The 23,692-nt window shown below is 37.3% G+C and overlaps 1 protein-coding gene across 1 annotated transcript in view; it reads right to left on the bottom strand.

Annotated features, from left to right (window-relative positions):
- Nucleotides 1-23,692, bottom strand: part of ASZ1 (ankyrin repeat, SAM and basic leucine zipper domain containing 1) — a 31,307-nt gene that overhangs the window by 6,474 nt on the left and 1,141 nt on the right. The window contains exons 2-10 of the mRNA XM_026033215.1: nucleotides 23,261-23,357; nucleotides 21,652-21,774; nucleotides 18,579-18,690; nucleotides 10,838-10,949; nucleotides 9,871-10,005; nucleotides 9,096-9,208; nucleotides 5,734-5,809; nucleotides 5,339-5,395; nucleotides 611-723 (exon numbers count right to left, since the gene is read on the bottom strand). Of these exons, the coding sequence (XP_025889000.1) occupies nucleotides 611-723; nucleotides 5,339-5,395; nucleotides 5,734-5,809; nucleotides 9,096-9,208; nucleotides 9,871-10,005; nucleotides 10,838-10,949; nucleotides 18,579-18,690; nucleotides 21,652-21,774; nucleotides 23,261-23,357 (938 nt within the window). The remainder of the gene's footprint in view (nucleotides 1-610; nucleotides 724-5,338; nucleotides 5,396-5,733; nucleotides 5,810-9,095; nucleotides 9,209-9,870; nucleotides 10,006-10,837; nucleotides 10,950-18,578; nucleotides 18,691-21,651; nucleotides 21,775-23,260; nucleotides 23,358-23,692) is intronic.

Below are 23,692 nucleotides of genomic sequence, written 5' to 3'. Positions count from 1 at the left end.
CGCTCCAGGCCTCCATCCAAACACCCAGCCACACACACTTCAAAGAACAACTGAGCCCTTCAATTTTCAGTGCCTAGAAAAGTATTTCATCAACTTATCAGACGCAAGAAGGACGGATTTCTTCCTCCATACCACTCAAGCTCAACCCCAGCAAATAAGGCACCACAAAGCTAYGCAAGAGGTGATACAACCAGGAAGAAGGCAAATAAGCAGAGAGCTCAACTTTGCTACACAGTAATGCRATTACAAACATGGGGAAGAAGTAGTATCTTGGCATTAGCACCACCCTTAAGTTAAACAAATACAGTTCAAAAAGAACTAAAGCCTTTGAAAGGAAAGTCACAGTTCTCTGGTCATATTTCTAAAGATTTTGCAAATTAAAATATCAGACTAATGCTRCACTTCTGGAGGGTATTCTTTGATAGTTTAAGGAAGAAACAGGTGAAAGATAGGAACATATATTAGACACAGCATCTAGGTTAAAATCTAAGATTCTCTTTCTAGAAAGATGTTATTTATCCTACAAAATACAAGTCAAGAGATATAAGAAATCCTAAGGCACCTTTCACTTACTACATTTTTCATTCTTCTTGTGGTTGATGTGTATTACCTGAATTCCATCTTCAGCACTTCGGGGAGGTCTCTAATTCTTATTTCTTCAACTTGTAGCTCTTTAATAGAATCTAGGAGTTTCTGTTGATCTCTGGGATTTGTAATGCCAACCTAAATGTAAGGAGTCTTGTCAAACATACTAGTTTGAAATAGTTATTTCAACAGTGCTGTGGAATTTTAACAGTACATTTTGTATGTTGTATGATTTTCTCATTATTGTAAGATCAAGTGGTCTAAGGAATTTGTTTTTAGGAAAAAAAGACCAAGACACACAAACCAATAAAAACCTCAGCAACTATTTGATGATGCACAACAAAATGAATTGTTTGAAATGAATACAAGAAGTACCAACTGAAATTGCACATGATGCTTATATAGGTATTAACATTCATCAACAGTTAATAGTTTRATAATTTTTAGTTTTTAATTAAATCTCAAATAGAAAGGTTTGCTATTCCAGAATCATTTAAGGCTTCCCTCATAGCAAAATAACTAGCAGCATAATAGTAACTCAGATGGGAACTATACAAACCAAGTCAGCATCAAATGCTGCATTTTATAGAAAGAGGTAACATTTTCAGGAAAATAGCCTCTAAGATACTGCACCTCTTTCTAAAAAATCTTACTTTTTTTCTTTAAGAGAATCTCATTTTAAGAAGTCATTTAGTTCATATATACAAAGCAATCCAGCTCATCCATTCTACTTCCAAAAGTTTGAATGAACACATAAGAGAATGATCTTGTAAAAAAAATAAAGCCCCAAACCAAAAATATTCTTCTCCCAAAACAACCCCCACAACAAAAACCCACCTTCAACATGACACTTTTGCAAGGAAACACCCCACAAAGCAGCCTTTTTATATAACTGAACAGCTTTTTTTTTGCTTCAAATTCAGACCAAGTATTATAAGCCTAAATACCATCTGACATCTGCTTGTACAATCCCTGAGCTCTAATCAATTGACCTTCCCTACACTTGGCAAATGCTACAAACCACAAGAGAAAAGTTTTGAAAGGTGCATGTGTGTCTATGTATACATAAACATATAAAACATATTTAATCAATAAAGCCTAACTCTTTTCAGAAAATCTGCATTATGTAAACTGTGGTTCTCCAAATGATGCCCGAGACAGAAAACATTGTTAGCTACATTATCTATAACTACCACAGACTGGAATTTAACTCTTATGTAAATCCTAAAGGCTAAGCATTTTCTTTCAGAATGYTCTAAAGGAAAAACAGGACCCAGCCCATGTGATAAGCGGGAAGTGCTTCTGTGTCACATTCAATACATTTCCTTGCTGATCTGACAGACCGATTTAACACGTTTAACATGGCTAGCTGTGGTTAACAGCCCTCCTGAAGCCTCTCCACCCAGAAGCCAAACCTGGGAACATCAGCACCAAGCTGATGGTGACTTTATCCCAAGCTTTCCAGGTGAACACGTGAAGCCAACAGGAGCTGCAGGCTGCAGTGAACACCAGTGTCACTCGGAGTCAAACTGCTTGTGCTACGATGAGCTCACAGCCTGAGCACGGCGCCAGTGCTGCTTGCTTGGGGATAAGCAAGCTCTCACACCGGTGCTAACTGAAACACCATCCGCAGATCAAACGATTCAGGTATGACCAAAAAGTGGCCATATGCTCMAGAAAGTCTCTAGGATTTTACCAGGATTGACCTTTTTTTTTTTTCTTCTGTTAAACGGACACTGAACAGGTTAAATTTTGACTTCAGGCACATCGATACTCTAACAGTATCTACTTTTTACTTTACTTAAATAAAAATTAAAAAGTCCCCAAACTTGCACCTGAAATCAAAGCTCCAACATCAATACCATTTTTCTGTTGACCTTTAGAGGGAAAGATGAGGTAAATAACAGATTGTTTCAATAAATGAAAGATGGCACACTTCTCAGATAAAAACCACCCACAAACACTTATATTCCTGTCATTGCCTAAATGGCCACTGTTTTTAGTAGTGTCATAATTTTCTGCCAAAACCACTTTTTTGGTGGTAGAAAGATAGYGAAAAAGCTGGGGAAGAAACTTGGGGTAAAATAGTCCTGGTATGGAAGCTTGCAGACCAGATAAATCTCTCTATTTCCAGGCTATCTTTTGATTCTTGATGTGACAAATTTTCGTTATGCGCTCTCAAATTCAGAACACGTGCCAAGTTCTCTTCCTCTAAACTAACACATACCTGAGGAAGGAACTTTTTAAAGCCCTAAATGCCCAAGGAAGGAAAATGACTTCTGCCCTGGTTTGGGACACAAATGCTCAAAAAAATGACTCTCCCTAGCAAACAAAATCCAAGAGTCAGAAATAGTAGCAAATGAGACAAAACCCTCCAAGTTTTGAATGGACCTGTCTGAGGATGGAGCAGTTTCTAAGTTTAAGGAACACAAGGATTTTAGCTTGACAGCGTCTTTGTTTAGGCTCTGTTCTAGAACACAGATAAAGTTATTTACAGAGAAAATATCTTCCTGATWTTCTCTGATGGAAGCAAGTGTCTCATGTTAGTGACAGGATTTCTTTCCAGTTCTTTTGGATACAAAGCAGCATGGTTCAGAGGCATCCATCAGAAGTCATCATTAATCTCTGCAGTAATAAGATCCAGACTCTTTAAGAGCGGGCTGCTAGTGGAAGACCTGCCAGCACACAGAAGCCTTTCAACTCTGTAGTTAGGAGGAAGCAGATTAGATTTTTGTTCTTTCAGCAATGTAGGAGAAGGTCTTATCAGAGCTCTAAGATCAGAATTAAAAAAACAARACAAGCACTGCCCCTCCCCGCCCCGCACTTTTTTAATAGCATACTGCATCAAAAATTTAGGGTAACTTATGAATTGCTAATAAGCGTTACATCATTTTTAAAAATCCTGAATTAAAGACTCAGATAAGTCATTTTTGTCTATGCACAACACATCACCTATTCCATGGGAATATCTTCTTGTTGAAGAAACAAGTGGTAAGAGAACTCTGTTCCTAAGGATACAGTACAAGAACAGCTGGTCCAGGTGTTCATTTCATTTTTTTTCCAGCAAAGTTCTCTTAACAATAGGGAGCCTCAAATATGTTAGAAAATTGAAATATAAATTATCAGTCTGTGTGAAGATTACATTTCTTTCACTGAAGATGTGTAATAAAAAGGTAGCTGTTCATTTAAAGGCACAATTCCTCCTTCCCCTACACAGAGACAGTCTGAAGTCACTACCATTTCTCAGCAAGAGACTGATAGGAACAATGAGCACCATCAGATTTGCAGTTTAACAGCAGCGATAAAATAGCTGAGAATCAYGAGAAGAAAAATACTAAGCTCTTCTCTAAGGATGAGGTTCTTGTCAAAATGGGTAGGACACGGAGGCTCTGGAAGCACTGCCCTAACTTTGCACCCTGCTCTACCTAACCTAGGTGAATTTTTCAAATCTCCTCTTGATGGACTCAGCTCCCTATGTGTGCACCCAACGATACTGGAGAAACATTTTTGAGCTCTGTCAAATCATTGGAAAGCCCAACTCCACTCAGCTACAACAGGATCCTTGTGACACCAACTCAAAGGGACATTAACTTACATAGATACGTGTTGATTCCAGCTGCTAGAACACATACTTTTCTCAACCCCCTGTGGTATTGATATTTTCTGGCCCTGTCCCGAGAGTTTACCAAGGTATCCAAACTTGAGTTGAGGAAAAAAACAAAAAACACCTGACACTTACAACTGAGTTAGCATTAGCATCTGGGAGGAAGTCTGAACCAGTTAATTTAACCAGGCTCTTTTCTCTGACAAAGCTTTAAAGATCTGTGAGAGACATGATATTCCTCAATATAAAAGAGCTACTAGTTTTCCCAAAAGCAGAAAGTAGTCTCGCAAGGAACACTACATTTATCCAACACACCAGCACCTATCACATCAGGATAGACTAACCAAGCAGGGCCTGTTTAGCCTGGAGAAGAGAAGATTGAGAGGGGATACCTGATTAGGTAGAAGATTGAGAGGGGATACCTGAAGTAACTACCTGATTGAGAGGAGGTACAAATACCTGAGGGGAGAATGTAAARAAGGKGGAGCCAAACTCTTCTCAATGGTGTCCAGTGTCAGGACAAGGGGCAATGGGTACAAGTTGAAACACAAGTTTCCATCTGCATGTGAGAAAGAACTTCTTCACTGTGAGGCTGACAGAGCCCTGGAACAGGCTGCCCAGGGAGGCTGTGGAGTCTCCTTCTCTGGAGGCCTTCCAAACCCGCCTGGATGACACCCTGTGCCCCGTGCTCTGGGTGTCCCTACTGGAGCAAGGAGCTGGACTAGATGATCTCTAGAGGTCCCTTCCAACCTCAACCATTCTGTGATTTAAAGTGGCTAATTTAGGATTATTTGCTGCTAATGTTAGCAATGACTTCCCTTCAGGGAAAACATAATTCCAAGCTAAAAATAGTAATGATTAAAAACTCAAGTATTTCCTCCTCATGCAATTCCCAAAGCAATACAGAAAAAGTGGGGACTGTCACTCCATAGGCTGATTTGAGACAGGGGACGTAACAACTCAACTCCTAGAATTTAACACTTACTTGAGGAATTATATACTTTAGAAAATGTCTGCCTATATATGTATTAAATTTTAAGAAATAATTTAAGATYCTGAAAACAGATTTTCAAAAAGAAATCTTACAAGGTTAGACATCTATGAAGAGACGTCATTAAACTACTTAATGAGATAAAGTAGTAAACTGACCTCTATTAGTTCATCTTTTTTCATGATCAAAAGTTGTCTTAGAGTAATATCTCTTTCCTGCACAAAACAACGTGTTTTCCATTATCAAAAAGAGTTTCAGAATAAAACACCAAGTAAAAGAGAAATAAAAATAGTTACATAATAYCATTAGTAAAATAATGAAAAAATGTCTGGTATACACCACTATACAGTCACAACATTACAGGTTGCAATTAATGTATATAATCAAATTTGAACAATCTAGTGCAGTAAAACTTTACAGTGAAACTTAACATTTCAAATATACTTTCTTCTAGCATATTAATATCAACATAATTTTCACTGACATTTTAAGTCACTTTTACATATTACTTTTACATATTAATTTCCAGGTAGCARATGCATCACAATCTTACCTTTAATAATCCTATGACGTGTTCTAGGCCAAGGCCATGTAAAAAYACTTCCATGTCTGAAAAGGCTGAATAGGATCTGTAAACACATGTAATGAAATTTAAGGTGAAAACTGTGAAAATTAAAAAGTCATCTGTAACAACTCCAAAACATACACATCTGAGYAAAATACACAACCAGACAAAGCACAAACCTAAAGGTGAATACACCCACCAGCCACAGTAGCATCACRTAAGCACCAAAGGGTACAGATTAACTTAACAAAATTTTACAGCTSGTTATTGTGAATCTAAATGGAAAGAATGGTGGTTAGGAAGGAAGACAACTAGCGAGCTAGATTTTATTTCTTTTTACTTTTTAAAGTAGAACAAAAGCAAACTATACAAAATGCAGAAAAGACTACTGCATTTCTACACTAATCTCTTGCCAAAAGTTTGAGTTAAGAAATAAAGTTTCCTTCCTCTATCTTGCTGTGGGTCCTTAACCTATGATTTGTCCCATTCTTAAAGGCTTACAGGGCTCTTACAGCTAAAATTTAGAAACCATTCACTTGTAAAAYCTTTCTGAATATGTAAGAAAAAATAAATCAGGTTATCATGTTGAGATTCTTCCGTTCCAGGATTTCTGGTATTTAAGTTCATTTAATCCTTTACAATGATGGACATCTTAAAATCACTTATAATGGAATTTATAAAATTTCTATGCAGTCATGTCTTAGTAATTAAGGGAATATACAATTTACATTTCAGTAGGCAGTATATAAAAAGGAAGGTAAAGTCATTGTCCCTATCATGAATTTGTAGATAACTTTTATCCTCTCCTCATGTTCCCTTCCACCAACGTTGACAACAACCTTCAGTCTTTGAAACAAGTAAATCACATATACCTTCACACACACTCATATCCAATGTRCCAAACCACAGGCAACAGAAGACAATACTTGTGACCTGAAATGACAAAATCTTTGTCTTTACACAGATCTAAGCGCCCAGTTTGACAAGGTTTCTGCAGTGTTGTGTCATTTGGTTCCGCTAAAGATGCGAGAAAAGGTTRTTTCCCCAGAAACAGAAAAAGAGGTGTTCAATATCCACCACATAACTTCAAAGTCCCTGAAAAACAGGACTTAGGCAACTGAAGAAACCAGTGCCTGAGAGGTACCTGCTTGCCCAATCCACATCACTGGAGCCAGGACAAACACCTCTGGAGGATGACAGGAGGGGTAACTGAAGCTACAATCGCTCCCCAAATACCACAAACCTCCAGCAGGCCATACCCACTGACCCYGCACGGTGTCGTACAATGGCCACCCAGTATGAGATGAAGGACCCCAGGGGGAAATGGGACTTGAGACAAYTGCCAATGCCAGCGGTGAAAATCAGTCAGGAAACTGGCATGAAGGAGACATCCATCTCTCAGAACTCCCAGATGGAGTAAACACAGCTATCATTGTGCCTCTTGAYTATAACTGGATGAAAGACAGTAACTAAGGAGGGGTGAGAGGGAGTCCAGAGCAACTGATTAACTGTATTTGTAAGAATAGATACTGAAGAGACAGGTATCTGGGATACTCAGTGGCCTATCTTTTGAAACCCAGATTTCTACTAATCATCAGAAATGATCAAAACTACAAAATATCAGAATTGGCTACTGTAAAGAGAAAYAGTTGAACTTGCCAGAAAACATCTGCTGATAAAGACAAACAGGTTACTGATCTGATGGAGATGCAACTGGTAGAGTTTAAAAGAGTGAGGCACTGGGCACACTGCAAAATCATGGAAGCACAAAAATCACCTAATACGACATCACATTTATATAGTGAGACATCTGGCTGTCACAAAGTATTACCAGTAGGCTTAAGGATTTCAGCCCCTTGTTTTAAAAGCTTATCAGGATTATCCAGACACTAGTATAATGTTCTCAAGCCACTGCCTGGTTTCTACAGGCATGTACAGAATCACTTGGATAACTGCTACAAGGTGTTGGTGTGTTCGCTTGTACTAGAAAATCCGAGAAACTTCCTAACTAACCTAAACCTATTAAAAGGGAGAGATCCCTCATAACACTCAAGTCACAAAGTCCAGATTCTACCTAGAGTATGAATCTCTGAAGAATACCAGAAGAACAAACTCTTTTTAAAGAGTCTAATGATATTGCAAGAAGGAATTATTCAGGGTAGAACATAAAATAAGTTATGTCTTAAAAAACAACCCCCCAAAGTATTATACTTGGGCTGTCTGAATAGCTACATGGAATATCATCATCCTTATGACAAGCATCCAGGGACTGAAAAAATGATTCCCAAGGGGAATACCAAGACCCACAGGAGAAGTGGTTCATGGATGGAAAGACATAACCCAGGTCAACTCCTTGAGGAATGTATAGTGAGATGCAAGAACAAACAGGACTGCAGAGATTATGCACTTTAACATGCCAGATCTCCATCCTTCAGCTCCAAGTACCCCCAAAATGATCACAGCTGAAGCACTGGAGGATAAAAACCTGACTGATGTGTGATGTGCATTTGTTTCATGACTCATCCTGATGGCACTGAGGTAGTCTGAACCACTACCTTGTGAGGTGACAACACCGTAAAAACACAGCAAGCTTGACTAGAGTGAGCAGGGATAGAAAAATCACCACAGACTAACCAGAACAGACTAAACAGTAATTACAGGCTCTCAAATAAGTCGCCTTCTCATGACAACACAGCTCAAGAAAGCAGGTAGTTTGTTTTTGACATCTTAGACAGTATATTTTGGGTCAAACTCATAACAAATATCTCCAGAGYTGCTGAAGCAGAGTTGGAGTCCAGTCACAGGACACATGAAAACTTCAGTCAAACGTATCCTTACACAGAAGGCTCTGGAGCTTAACTCCCGTTCATACTTACCAGGAACCTTCCCAGGTGTATGGGCCTCTTCAGCATAAGTATCACAAAATGTGTGAAAAACAGCACATGGCCTTTTCCAGCAGTATTAAGGTGAAAACAGGCATTCAAGGCAGGCATCAAAAATTTAACACCACATGACGTTAACCAAGCAGGACAGTAACAGTTAACAAAAGAACCAAAGTTACAGTGAACCTTGCCTCTATTGTACTTGACACCATGTGAGAGGAAGGAGAGGTGTATGGCATAGTCTTCATGCATAATATTAGCGAATTCTGTGGTTTTAAAAGACAATACATTAATATACCCACTGTGGGCTCTTCTGGCATGCCATACAATGTTGCGTGCGTGTGCGCCCGCGCGTGTGTGTGTGTGCATATATATATATAATTTAAAACAGTAAGACTTCATCATGTTATGAACAAATGCAACTTCTTAGTAAATCTTATAATCTAAAATTATACTATGAGTATTTACCCATCTCTGTAGTCAGGGACAGCTGTCAGAAAGTTGCAGAGAGTTTCCGTCTTAATCATGTCATTGTATCTCCCTTGCAAGGGATTAGCAGTCAAAGAAAGCAAACTATAAATCTGCAAAAAGCCCAAGTGAATCAATTGCTATTCAACTCCACAACAAATAATTCATAAAAAAATGCACTTAAGTAAGATTAYGAAGCCTTCTATCGTGAATTATTACACAGAGGGAACATAAATGTATGACATTTCTTCTCCATGACAAGCCATAATGGGAGTTAGAAATAAACCCAYAGAGTTTATCAAGAGCATTTCTGTATTAACCAAATCTCGGCAGTGATGAATGAGCACAGAGCAAAACAGAACAGGTAGTCTAAAAAAGTCAGCATCCATCATTTGAGAAACAAAACTGCAACAACACAATGACCATGTTTTGTGGTTCTGTTGTCCTTACATATACACTCAAGCTGAGTTCTATGCACTTGAGAATAAGGTCTTTGAAGAGCATCAGGTACGTATTTTAACATGTTTCCATTACCAGAGCCCATAAAAATATTATCATATAGCATTTAAGGCACCATGAATATTCAGTATATTACATAAGCTAGTCTGCACACAAATGTAATAGCATACATATTCAACTGATACACTCCAGTTAGTTCAATACTATTTATACACTCCAGTTACTTCAATATTATTTATATAGAAAATAACAAAATAATAGAACTGATTTGTGAGACAAAAAACAGAATTTACACTTCAAAGGGAAAAATATATACCTCTGAATGTTTATTCATTTTTGCCAGGTCAGCTGCTGTTTTCTCATCCTTAGTCTGTAGATTTTTGTCAGCTCCAAGTTCAAGCAATTTTAAAATTACCTTTTTATGTCCATGGCGTGCTGCCCATGTTAATGCCTGCATAAGAACACTTTCATTTCACTTGGTGAAACCACACATATTTGAAACACACACATTTGAAGAAACAAACAAACAAACCAAAAAAACCCCATAACCTGGTGGGGGGAAAGAGGGGAGAATGGCTCCACAAATSTAAGTCACAGGGATACTATTAACTCTAATGTTATATCCAACTACACACACTTGAGCAGACATAAGAGAAAACCATCAATTTTCCTGAAACTCAAGTACCTTAAGACTTTCAATTAAGAATCAGAATGCAATATTCAAGTATAAATGATGGATGTACCCATCAGGTTTAATTCATTTTCTTTATATACATTGTAAAGAGATCTTTTCCCACATACACTACTAATGCCTACAAGTCTGCTTGAGTAACTGTAGAATTTTACACAAATTAAGATTACCTTCATTTGCCAGGCTACTTAAATACARAGGTTTTATGAGTGCAGGACCACAGTGGTAAAACTTGAGATTAAGTAGTCAACACAAGTCTGAATCTGCATACTGGGCAGCTCTCAAAATGTTGTGCCTCTCAACAGTTCCACATACAGTTAAGTGCTCAAGGACAGGCAAACCATGCAAGATTAGGTTCACAGGAAGTATAAAAAGTGTAATCAGTAACACAACTTTAATTTTTCTTATGTTGCAGAACTTGGAACTAAAGACAAATATATTAAAACRATCTAGCAAGGTGGTATGAAACAATGCAAAAAAGAGCATTTGGGGGTACTCTGAATTGTAAATGTACATTTAGAAACTAATTCATGGGTTCCTGGTTTTTGAAAATGTTGTCGCTAGTTCCATGAAACAGAAATATATCACTTACTGAATATCCATTTTCATCCTGGGCATTTATGTGTGATCCATGAGCAACAAGAAGAGCAACAACCTGAGGATACCCTTTTCTGGCTGCATACATCAGTGAAGTCATTTTTCTCCTGTAAAGGAAAGGAGGAAAAAACACTACAATAGAACACCAAAAACAGTTGCCATATGGGAAGTGTTAGAGTAAACAGGTATGGTAGTAGATTATAGTTTCCACTTTACTAAAAGCAGAGAATATTAGCAAAGGGTCCATAGGATTTTTTTTTTCAATTGAAATTCATTCCAGAAAAGTGGCAATGGCTTGTTTTAATTCAAAAATTACTTTTAGAGAACACAATCTGAGCAAAAAAAATTTACATATAGATTACTTTAAAATGAAAGTTATGAAACGAAACATTTAAAGCTTTGTGGAGGGTATGTTATAAAATGAAACTGAATATTTAAAAACTATGAGCTATGTAAATACTTACACACCCTCTCAGTTACCACTACCTTCCCCCCCCCAACACAGGAATTACAGATCATACCACTCTTGTCAGTGCACAMAGCTCTAGGGCAGCGTGTTGGAGTGAGTATTACTAACATTCAGAATCCTTCGTGTATTCCTTAAGCATTTTCGAAAGTTACCTAAACATGTCACATGTTTCCAAATACTACAAGTACATTAAATATTTTTGTCCTTTATTCCATTGTTTTCTCAAAATAATGTTTTGATGCTTCCTCTCCTACATACTACTACTACCTGCAGCTGCTGAACAGAGGAGTGCTTACAGACACCATTCTTTCTACTRTTCTATTCTTCACATCCTCACAAGCATTGCAACAACAGATCTGAACAGATGCATATATATTTTGCTTGAGAAACTCATAAGATGAAGCAATTCTGAATTCCTATGGAGATTTTGAAAGAAAAAAAATATTGCATGGCACATTTATTTTTCAGAGAAAATATGCTAGGCCATGCAATTGAAAAATATGTACTATTAAGAGGAGAAACATGTCTAGTTTCTGATCATTATAAACAGTTCAAAGGGAAACTATTCTACTAGTGATGTTTCTAACACACAGCTCTACTACAAAATTCTGCTGGCAAAGATAATTCTATTTCGATAGGAAGCAATTTGAAGGGAGGAAAGCTTCTCCCAACACTGTTCTGCTTAATGAATTCAATACTGACCACTAGAGGGACCCTGAAAAGCACATGTAAACCTAAGTATTTTTTGGATAATCACTTTTGCTTCTAGCATTGCTAAAATTAAGGCCTTAATTAAGGCCTAATTAAGTTCAAATAAAAAAATCCAGACAGAAAATAAATATGAAAGACTCTTATGATATAGAAAAAAAACTCAACTAGAGATAGCCAAAATGAAAGGTAAATTAGCCTTCTGAAGACATACACTTTATGTTTTCAGGTGATGAAGGTTTTTAGTGATGAAAACAGACTTGCATCAGCCTAAAACTAATTCAACTTATTCTATCAACTCTTCCCAAGCAGAAGTTCCAACTGAATGTGAGGAGCAACCTTTTCACCATGGGGAAAGGTGCAGCAGTGGCACAAGCTGCCCGGGAAAGTTGTGGACTCTCCATCCTGGGACATTTGCCTCCCCCAGGCTGAATATCAGACCAAGCAGAACCGAGAAGCCTGGTCTGATGTCACAGCTCCCCTGGTAGATGCCTGGTTTGGGAAATGCAATTAAACTGCGTTTAGACAGTAGATATGAATGGGTGCTGTTTAATGCTTAAGACATGCTGCATAACCACCACCTTTCCAGGCACGTCCACAAGAGGGAGATGAGAGCATTTGGGAAAACACAGCTTGTTTTCCTAACACTGCTACATCCCAGCCATTTACACAGCAAGCTTTAAAATGCCCAAATCCTGTGTTCCTTGCTAAAGGTGAAGAGAATTTAAATGCTTTTGCACATTTTATTCTGCAGTCTGAGAAAGKTATATAGCACATATGTGATAACTATCTAAATAAAAAGACTACATTAATGTTTGACCTGAAGAATCCATTTGTCATTTAAACAAAGCTTGGAAACACCCTACTCTTAGTAATCTGGCATGGAGCTGACTTTTCCAAACACTTTGAGAAGTCTTTTCACACAGCACAATTTACCACACCATGTTTGCTCATACTCAAGGGACATTCAATGTAAAGCAAATATAAATCTTAAAAGACATAAGCAACTTACTAACATAACTTAAGTATGATGTCTGYTCTAAACGTATTTGCTTGCAGCTATACAATATTGAAAATAAAAACAAGGAAACTGCGTATCATCTTTAGTCTCCCTGCTTTTATGCTAAGTGTSAAGAAAAAGACAAAACCAGAAGGCTTTTCAGTTCTCAGGACCATCCAACTGCACAAGCTTCAACGAGATTTTCTTACAGGCAAACTTCCTCCTGCCAAAACACTGAAGAAAAATGCAACCACAAGAAGTAGCAAAGTTGTATGATTGGAGCACTCCAGCTTGGATAACCATTGACCGTGACAAAAACAGGTAATGCAGCAACAAGTTTTCTTACTATAAGGTGTTCTGAATACCTGTCTGTATTACCAAGTTTCATTCATGGTGCAGAATTCACCACACCTGATAAATACATATTCTTCGGTTATTCTCTTCTGCCAATAAATAAATTCATCTTCCTACAAGATACTGGAATGGGGGAAGAAGGGGAGCAAAGGCAAACACAAGATGTCTTTCTTCTAGACACAGGTCTTCTCCCATTGAGGAGATTTCTAAGGAAAATTCAGTATTTCAGTCTGGTGATCTTAAAAATTAAAGTTTCATTACTAGATGGATATTTATTAATGAGACCAGTATATCACTAATATCACAAAAAATACAAGTAGAGTAGAGCTTTTCCTTCATCTTTTCCTCTTGAGATACCAAAGTGAGGAAATTACRGCATGAGGCACTCTAATATTTTAATCTGAAAGCAGAATCCTGCTTTAAACAACCAGGAAGCATCTTCAGAAGCTCTTGAAAGCAGTTTCGTCGCTTTAGCACTGTTTACTATTTYTGTTTCTTTTCTCAATTCCAAGCAGGGTACGTCCCCAGCAAGCAAAGTTATTTATTCCTTTCCTRCTTACTGGGATTTTAAGGGAGAAGATAGGAAACCCTATACAACAAGTAAAACTGGAAGAACAAACTTCAGCAAACTGCAGGCTGCTTGGCGTACTGTGACACTTTCCTTACACATAACCTACTGGAGCAAGGTAGGACAGTCTTGRCAAGTTCTTAAAGCAGACAAGTTCTTGAAGCAGAACGTGACAAGAGAATGTAACCTACAGCTCTAATAGGAGGGGGCTGGTAAATGATGCACATTTAGTTTCAGGATCTCTARTTTCAAGCTTCATGTCAGATTGCCATGTTTTCAAGSTAGACACAAAGTTACCTCCAGAAGACCAATCAAGAAGTAAAAAAAACCAAMCAAACAAAAAARACCACCACACATACACACCACAAAAAAAAAGGGCATGACAAAACTCCACACTATGACATTTCCCTTTATTCTTCTCTGCCCTCCTATTGCGTCACTCCAGCACATTTTTACTAGCAATTGAGCTAGCTAGGGATAAAGCGGACAGGTACATTCTGACCTAGAGTAATAAATGAGTTACCACAAGATTAGAAACCTCTCTGCATGTTTTCAACTTTGCTTTCAAAGTAAAGGGTCCAACTGAGAAATTCAGAACCTGCATGGGAAATCTACTCCACTTATCTGATGAAACAGCAATGCTATATCAACATCCCCGCACATACACACACACACMCCCAGAAGTACTATGTGAATAAGGCCTAAAAAGAGTAACCTAGAAGTACAAATAATAATTTTAGTGTATTTGGGAGCAAATGTTGCTGATGTAATGGTAATGAACTACAAACCCAGTTCTGTTTTTGGTTGACACAACAGCTGCTCAGGTGACATTCTGAGGCATCAGAGGACACTGCTCCTGTCAGGACACTTCTGACAAAAAGAGCATCTGATGTTGTCACTGCCTGACAGTATTTTCTGCCTCTGCCCAGAATCTATGGTTAACAGAACCAAGTCTGTTCATCCCATTGCACAGTCAATACTAGCTGGGAAAAATCTCATCATTTATCCAATTCCRGACTCTTTCTCCTGACAAAATTAGCTGATGAATAACTGCCAACACTTGTATTTAAAAGGTATCCTTTCAAACTCATTTGTATGACTTTTCGTTAGGTCTCTCCCTTTGGTCCCACATTGTGATTTTTTCTCAACTCTGATATGGCRAGGCAAGAGACTGGTGGACGCTGCTTATCTGCACCTGGTGCTTGGAAAAATATGCTTTAACATGTCCTAAATTCTTTCATTTAGTCTCTCAGTACTGATAGGTGAGCAACATACTGAAGTACGTCTTTCTGTTAAGAGTTCATAGTGCTAGAATAACAATCTCAAATTAATGACGTATGTGAAATGTCACAAGGTACCTTGTGTTTTTTTCTGAGGCAGATCAAAGATCTTTATTTAAATGCACTGATTTTCTTGCCATAAAATGCACTGCAGCGCAGTAACTTTTCCCAGGCTACTTACCTTTACTGAAATGTACTATTTGTCATTTGGCAAAAGTTAGCCATCACACAATGATAACGTCAAGGTCTTTGAAACTATTATGCGGCAGTGCAGACTTACTATCTTATCAGCAGCAATAAATATCTTGCTAAAATTGAAGCGTTACACAATTGCTTTATTCCAAGTATGCAACCTGAAAGAGAGACCTGCCTTTTGAACTGGGCAATGTTAAGATGAACATTCCCCCTTCCATTATCATCTTCTCCAAAGGACAAAGTAGACTAACCTTTTCACTGTGGAAGCATTTTTGATCCTCCTCAAAATTATTCTGAACGTAAGCACAAGTGCAGGCAAATAAATACCATACTTGAATAGTGATTATTTTAATGTGCATGCATTCACATATATGATAGCATGTTTCAATCTCAATTTCAAAACACTTTTCTTCACATACACAAAAATTTCATAACCTGCTTCACAGCAGAAATTAAGGGGACGTCACTGAACAGGACCTGATTTTGTTAGAAATCAAGAGTGAAGAAAAAGATCCACACAAATAGAAACAAAATCCATTCCACAGCCCACACAGAACAAGAGACAAAGAGCTTACTTCAAAATACAGGAGCAAGAACTCATTTTTTCACCTATTTGTACCTTCTAACAGAGTACTGTCATGAGTCACCAATTCCAAATATTATCCTCATCCATATTACCTTTGTGTTTCTTTTATATACTCCACGTAAACAAGAACTTGGAGGATGTTATCATCAAAATCCAAGTATACTAAATATTAGATGCAGCCCCAGCAGCAGTTTTGTAATTTAGTTATCAATTGGTCAGTCCTTTTCCTTCATCTTCTAATAAAACAACAGCTTAACATTATTAAACCACTGTATTTTCTGGGAAGCACTGCAGGTTAAGAAGCATTTTAAGGAAAGTCTGCTTTACTTTTCTCTATACTTACAAAAGGATGCAGTATACCATTACATTTCAGAAGAGGATGGAAGTGAATGATGGAAGAGGGACRTTTCTCAAGAGAGTATCCACTTAAATAAAGCACAGGTGGTACAACAGCTCCACAAAGACTTCACAGAGCACCTTACAACACCTTCCTATATTACCTAATGATTACCTTGTTTCTTATCTTTCAAACCACCTCAACTGGAGCTTATGCTTTGATATACTGCATTCTCATTAGATAGAATTTTCTTTAGAGCCATGAGTATTTAGTTCCTGATTTTGATTCAGTAAAATACCAGAAGAAAAATTACTCGTTAATCCCTTCTCCTCAGTATTTCCAAATAYACTACCTATCTTTGATTGCAATTCAAAAATCAGTTTGAAATTTCTCACTAATACATCAAGCACTTCACGCACACTAAATGGAGGGGGAGTAGAGAAAAAAAAAAATCGAAAAAAGTAATTTCCGTGCATCACCTCTAAAACAAGGGAAGCCAAGAGTCCACGCGAGTGGTCCTGCCAGCTCAACAGAGAAAAAATAAATACCAGCCTTCCTGTACTACACTAAGGTAAGAACTCAGCTTTGCATTCACACAAATACATTTCTTAAGCTGATCACACAGGAAGGCATCTCTCAATCTCAACTCATGTCCTCTTCTGGATAATATGGAAATTCAAAACAGTAACAACATGGGCAAGGTGGGCCTGGAGCATCACTCAGGTCTGTACTGATTCCTCATGCCCACAGGAGCAGGTTTAACGAGTTCCTTCCCACTGTTTTGGAATAAGCAGCTCTCAYGATGATGCAGTAAGCACAGAAGTTAGGCATCATACAGGAAAAAAGGGAACACAAAGACTTCAAAAATCCAGGCCGTGCTACCTAACCTCTGCTCGTTTGGTGCAAACTTAGATGGTCATATTGTTATCCTTTTGTTTCAATAAGATTGCTCTTCCAAAAGAGAAAAAGCATGAACACAATATCGGATGTACACTAAAATAGCGCATACATCAGCACAAGGTTCTAGGGTGCAAAGAAAAAGATAACATATAAATATTTGTATATAAAATCAACTATGCATAACACACACTGAGTTTATAAATACAGTTTTGCCCTTAAAATTCCTATCTCTTGTGTCAGAATCCAAGTTTTTCTTCCAAAGCTTAGCAAAAGGCCTTTAAAGTGTAAACTAGCAACTCTGGCTTACATTTTAAAGCACTAAGGACAAAGYTTCATGATGCAGAGACTTATCCCACTTTTTTCATGCAGATTGTTTAAAGCAACACCCCAATAATCTGAGGGCAACAATATGTAATTATTTTAGAGTTTGAAGCTTCGCTTCTTTCATGAACAGCATTTTTTGGTGGCGGTGGTGGTTTTTTTTTTTTTTTTTTTTTTTTTGTATCACACATCAATGACACTTCAGTATAATTACGTTTCCTCTGCCTATCAGTGCTATGCTTGCAATGACATTCAGGGCCCAAACAAAACATCTGAACTGTAATAAGGAGAAAAAAAAGAAAAAAAGGGAGCAAGATATGCACAATCTAAATATCTCATGTAAAAGTTTAGCTTGCAGTGAACAGGTAAAAGAGCAGAAAGTTTATCCGGGTCAACCCATGTTATAATGTAAAATGAAACACCGCATTAGACTATGCAGCTACAGATAGCTCGCAACGTACTACCTCAGATTGCTGAGGCATGAAGTGGTAGCTCAAGAAACAAGCTGTTTGCTTTTTAAAAGGAGATTAAACCATGCTTGTGCTGAAAGAAATGTATTTTATTAACATAGGAATTTACTTTTTCATAGGGCAATCTCTCAGCAGAATACACCTAGGAACCCATAAAATGCTCAAAAAGAGAGTRAATGTACATTAAAAATTCTCTTGCCACACAGTTATACAGAAAGTAAAAAAAATATTTAGGAAGGGCAAAGAATGTATTTTTTTGAACTTATACTATGGACAAAGAAACCTACTAATTTAAGATTAAGATTTAATTTTCCCTTCAATTTGTATCTTGTTCAGATGGGTAACATACTGTAATTTGTTAAAACTCATCACATTTTACTACTTAAACAAAAAACTGTACTAGGAGAAAAAAACCACACACCTCTCTTTCCATATACAGACAGCAGCGAGGTTAAAAAAAACTACTGAGCACACATCTGTGGCAACATTTGTGGCTAGATGGCTCTTTGCATTAATATTAGCATTTTGACTATATTAGCAGATTTTACCTGCAAGGAAGGTTCGGATCAGCATTCCTTGACAGCAGTAGTTCTACTGTTTTCAAAATCTTTTCTTCTGAAGCATGTGCAGTACATGCTGCCATCAGCACAGTGTATTTATCTGTTTTGAAAATTACAAGAATTACATATATAAAAAACATGCTAACCCATAATKTGTTTTAAAAGACTTTGGTCTTGTTATAGTTCAACTAAGTGGGTTCTGATACACTAAGACTCTTAGGAAATGGTAGAATTGTCAAGCCAGATAAAGGAATCTGAGAAGGAAAAGGAAACAAAAACGGCAGAGCATCTATCCCTATCAAAGATGAGGATGCTTCTTAGCTGCCAAAATAAAAGCAGAAGCTTAACTTTAGGYGCTTTTTTCTCAAATCTGTGCCCATACAAATAGATTCATTCTCTATCCCATGTCTCCTTAAAAAAAGGAAAAGTCAAGGAAAGAAACAAGCTTAGATGAAGTTAACTACAATGGACACAGAAAAAAAAAAAAGGGCATAGAATATATTTAGCACTCACTAGCACTGTTGGTTTTAGAGAAGATGAAGTGTCCATTGTAACTGCCTTCAAGTAATAAGGTTTTACTAAAAGGCTYTAAGTGAAGAAATTACTTTTCCAAACTAGACTAGATTACTATTGTGCACTAGTGGTAGGAGGAAGATTAAAATAATGTTTTTATAGATGGTCTTTTCCACAGCTACAGCACTTAAGAGACTCATGAAGAGAAAGCAGTGTATTTGCTCCAGCTCTGAAGGCAGCTAAGTGCTACCTTCTACCTTTGGCTATGAAACAGACCACGTGCTGCAGCTGTTAGCTCATCCACCAAGCAGGGGGGCATCTCCTTTCCCACTGYTCTCCAAAAGAGATGTGGGAAACACTGCAACTCAAGGACCTTTGAGCTATTTGTCTCTAGTGTCCATTAGAAACCTGCCATTTGAATAACTGCCCATTTTGCTTGTTGCACAAACCTGCATACAAGTTCAAACATGCCTTTCACATTTGTTTTAACAAACAGTTTTAACTGTACGCATCTTAGAGCATACCATGAAGCATTACAAAATATTTTCTAACTTTCTGGTAGAAATTAAGACTGTGTATGCGCTAGCACTTTTATTTCCTCAACTGAGGTCGGGCTTTTAACATTTTTAAACTTGGAATGAGGTACTTTATCGCAACATTTGAATTTCACCACTTTTATCCCTGAACAAACATCTAAAACCTGACTTCTGTGTTTAAGTTCACTTTCATTTTATAAACTATTTTGTAATTTTCAACTACATGCAGAAGTTCTACCCAATATATTAAATGAGTTCACAGAATCACTTTAACTCTTGAACAGTAAGCAATTAACATTTCAGTAAACTCTTTGATTCACTGACTGACAGATTCTTACTCAAAATGTTTAACATGGTTATCAATAATAACATGGATTGAAAGCTGGCAGAAGGAATTCAAACAGAAAGTCAGTGATAAGCTCTACTAGTCTGGGAATGGTATCTAGGAGGAAATTGTAGTTGTATTTGTATTCGGTACTTCAGATGGTGATAAAGAGTGGGAAACTTGAGTTCTGTGTAACACACACACACACACATACACACACACGCCCTAAGAGAGAGAGCGAGAGAAATCTGCTCCTAGCAAATTTCCACTTCATACAAACACTGATGGCTACACTTTGAAAAAATAGCCTGCATGCTGGCTAATTGCTCAGCAGAGAGTGCTGCCCAGAGAAGTCTGTTCCACAAGGCATATGCTAAGCACATATGAATTGCAGGAAGCCACAGGAGCCACTCTGAAATAGGTTACATGGGTAGCAACGAAAAGACATGGTTGCTTTAGGGACAGGTAATCTACTCTTTCTTGTAACTCTTATCAGTTCCTAGGAACTTCAAGAAGTACCCTAGTACCACCTGCACTTCAGTTTACTACTTCTACTAGTACTAAAAGTATCAGCTAGTTACCAGAGAGAATAAGATCTTTTTATGAACTTAATACTAATTGYCAGATTTGTTTCTTTTACATTATGAAGTCTTTTCTTGGATTTGGACAAATCTTCCAACAGAACTCAAGAAAAATAACCACAGTTTAAGCAGAAAAATGTTATTAGTGAGCCACATTATCAGCTTATTGGCAGACTTGACAGAGAAAGCCATGAAATGTATTAGCTTGGAAGGCCCRCTACACTTTTTCACTTTGCACAAAAGTGACCCCTTTTCAGCAATTCTCTAACAATTAAAAAGTCCACATTACTTTATCATGAACTGGACAACTATTTCTGTAGGCATATTATTTCTTTCAACTACAACCAAAGGAGAATTTAGGTTTTTACCATCTTTYAGATCTGCTCTTCGAGCTGCTGTAGTCAGAACAACCCCCCGCCGGCCCCAAGACAACACATCTGTATTACTCTGTGCTGAAATGAGCAGTCACAGGAGCAGGTCAACTCTATTTGAAAGACAAACGTTAAGGGGATGGAGAGCAGCAAACTGCAATAAAACCAGCTGAAAGATGTGGCCATTGAGCTATTAGAAGACTGCCATTAGACTAGATTAGATTGGATTTTGAAGTCTTCTGGAATGAGGCCATGTCTTTATCATATATTGAAGTATTTGACAAGAGGTAGCTATTGATCCTGCTTTGAGATTCTGGCTGGTTCATGCATGCACATACTTCTCAACAGGAACAAACTAAGACGATGCTAACTCTGCAACTTTACCTTTAATTCTTGATGTTACTACTTTATTGTGATCAAAATAAAACATAACTAAATCCATCAGTTCCAAGAACATAAGACTTTTTTTTTTTTTTTTGCTTTAATAAACTCACTAACAGAGTCAAACGTGGTATGTACACATCATCACAGAGAGTCCCTCCTGCTGAGTTTCTAATGGCAAGGCAGTACTTGCTATTACTTCACTTTTAATGCATCTTGAGTACACTTTGCAACTTTGGATGTGAACTCTAGCTAGGTTCCAGTTCCACCATGCTTTTTTCTTATATATGTAAACAGAGAATAAGGATAGGACAAGGTCTGTTACTCACAGTTATTGACCCATTGCTGCCTTACCTATTTCAAAGCTTGCATTAGCTCCTCTGTCTAGCAGGAGACGCACTACGGCATCATCAGCCACACTGGCTGCATACATTAGGGGAGTCCACCCAAACTGAAAGCTGGATTCTATGTTTATACCTGTCAAAAGTCAAGATATTGAATTCATAAAGTTATATCAAAATAAACACAGATTTTATAAGCTTTTCTTTAACACACATAGTTACCACAGTCACCAGTTTGTGCTTATGCTTGTGTTTACTCCTAAGGGGATAAAAGTCTTGGTTATACTATCTTCTTAAACATCTTTTAACTGTTTTTAAAAATGCCTGGAGTACTAGGAAAGAAATTTCAGAATCAATCCCTAGGAGTCACAGTTCTTTATGCAAGCAGCTAAGCACCACAGAAAACTTAARAAGAGCAACCATACCAACATGGAAACATTCAGTGTTCTAATTAATGCTTGTGTGAGTTACAAAGAATTAAGAAAGGAAGGTGGTAATGTGAAGCAGTTAAGCAACTTGATGTCCAGGTATGACTAAAAACTCTACTTACAAGAACAGATATTGTYAGAGCAAAGGATAAGATGCATTTCAACTCATTACTAGATTTCAAAAAATAGAGTTTCAGCCCGGATAGCAGTTTTGATTAAGCAAAAACAAATAAACAAAAAAAATCATTCCACACTGAGGTGAAAAAAAAAACGTCTTCTTTTAAAGGGCAAGTAACAGGGCTGTTTTAAAACTCAGGAAAGCCTTTCTAAGAATCTGCATTCTTCCAACCATAAGACAAAATTTCTCAAAGATCAAGCTCTKTGCTGCTGTATTCTGCTTGCTTGCTGAAGCAGAACTTCCTGACAATTATCGCTAGGCAGCTTATTCATTCAGCTATGCAGTTCTGATTGCTCTGGATGCTTCAATAAGTGATCCAATCTTCCTACCACTGAATAATAGAAACACATTACAGAGAAATAATGAGCAACAACAACAACAACAACAAAAAACAGGGAGAATGGCTTTTAGTGTTGAAATGAGGTAGTTTTCAGTCATGATTTGTAACAGTCACAAATGCCATACAAACATTTTTAGACCTTTTGGAATCACAATGTCCAGCCACGTTGCCAAGACAGCAGTATCCCACACTGAGTATACCAGAAACACAATAATGCTGGTGAGCGAGGAAAACAACATGGAGCTTCCAAACTGCAAGAGCATTAAAAAAAACAAACAAATGAATCTCCAAAATACAGTTTTTGACATTTAATTCACTGGAAAAGATCCAGTGAATTCTCATTCTCAAATGAGCCACTTCAAACTTAGTGTTTGTAATAGCAGATGTCCAGATCCAAGAAGCATCTGAAAACAGTTGCTKGTTGCATAGTTGACACATCATCACTTTGTCAATATTCAGGACTTCTCACTTGGGTAAAATTTACGGGAATATTGTATGCTGAGTGACTGAAAAAAGAAATATCTTCACCTTTAAAATAAAAGACTATATGCTGTRTTAGAAATATGAACATAGTCCAACATGCACCTGAGACATTTTGAAGTGAGAAAATTTTAAGCATGGGAAGTCTTGCTAATATCTATTAAAATTATTCAGCTTCAAAATTTACTTTCCTCACCTGAGTTTAGGAGGTCTTCAATCAATGACACATTACCACAAGTCAGAGCTTTCTTTAATGCATCATTCTTGTCTACTTGCAACATTTCATCCAATTGCTAGATAAGCAAAACAAAATTAAGTCAATATCAGGTAAACGTTTCAAGATAAAAAGCACATCCTGATTTTTATATAGAAGTACTATGACCCTCCATGAAAACAGAGCAAAGAAGGAAAAAAACATAAGRAAGGTAAGGTTCCATCTCTGTACATCTGTTTACATCCTACTGTCACAAATAAGCTTAAGATTCAAGTTTTTGAAAGATTCTATTCTTGGAAAATGTAATATATTTTTTTCAATGAACCTGCTATTCTTCTACAGTGCTCTCACTTTATCCTAATGCTAATCAATTTCAATTAAGGCTCCTTTTCTTCTTCTGGCACTCGAAGAACG

The sequence above is a fragment of the Nothoprocta perdicaria genome, unplaced genomic scaffold (genome assembly GCF_003342845.1).
Source record: "Nothoprocta perdicaria isolate Ctin4 unplaced genomic scaffold, notPer1 scaffold_125, whole genome shotgun sequence".
Classification (NCBI taxonomy): domain Eukaryota; kingdom Metazoa; phylum Chordata; class Aves; order Tinamiformes; family Tinamidae; genus Nothoprocta; species Nothoprocta perdicaria.
The sequence above is the reverse complement of the archived record's forward strand: the minus strand, read 5'-3'. Positions and strand labels throughout refer to the sequence as shown.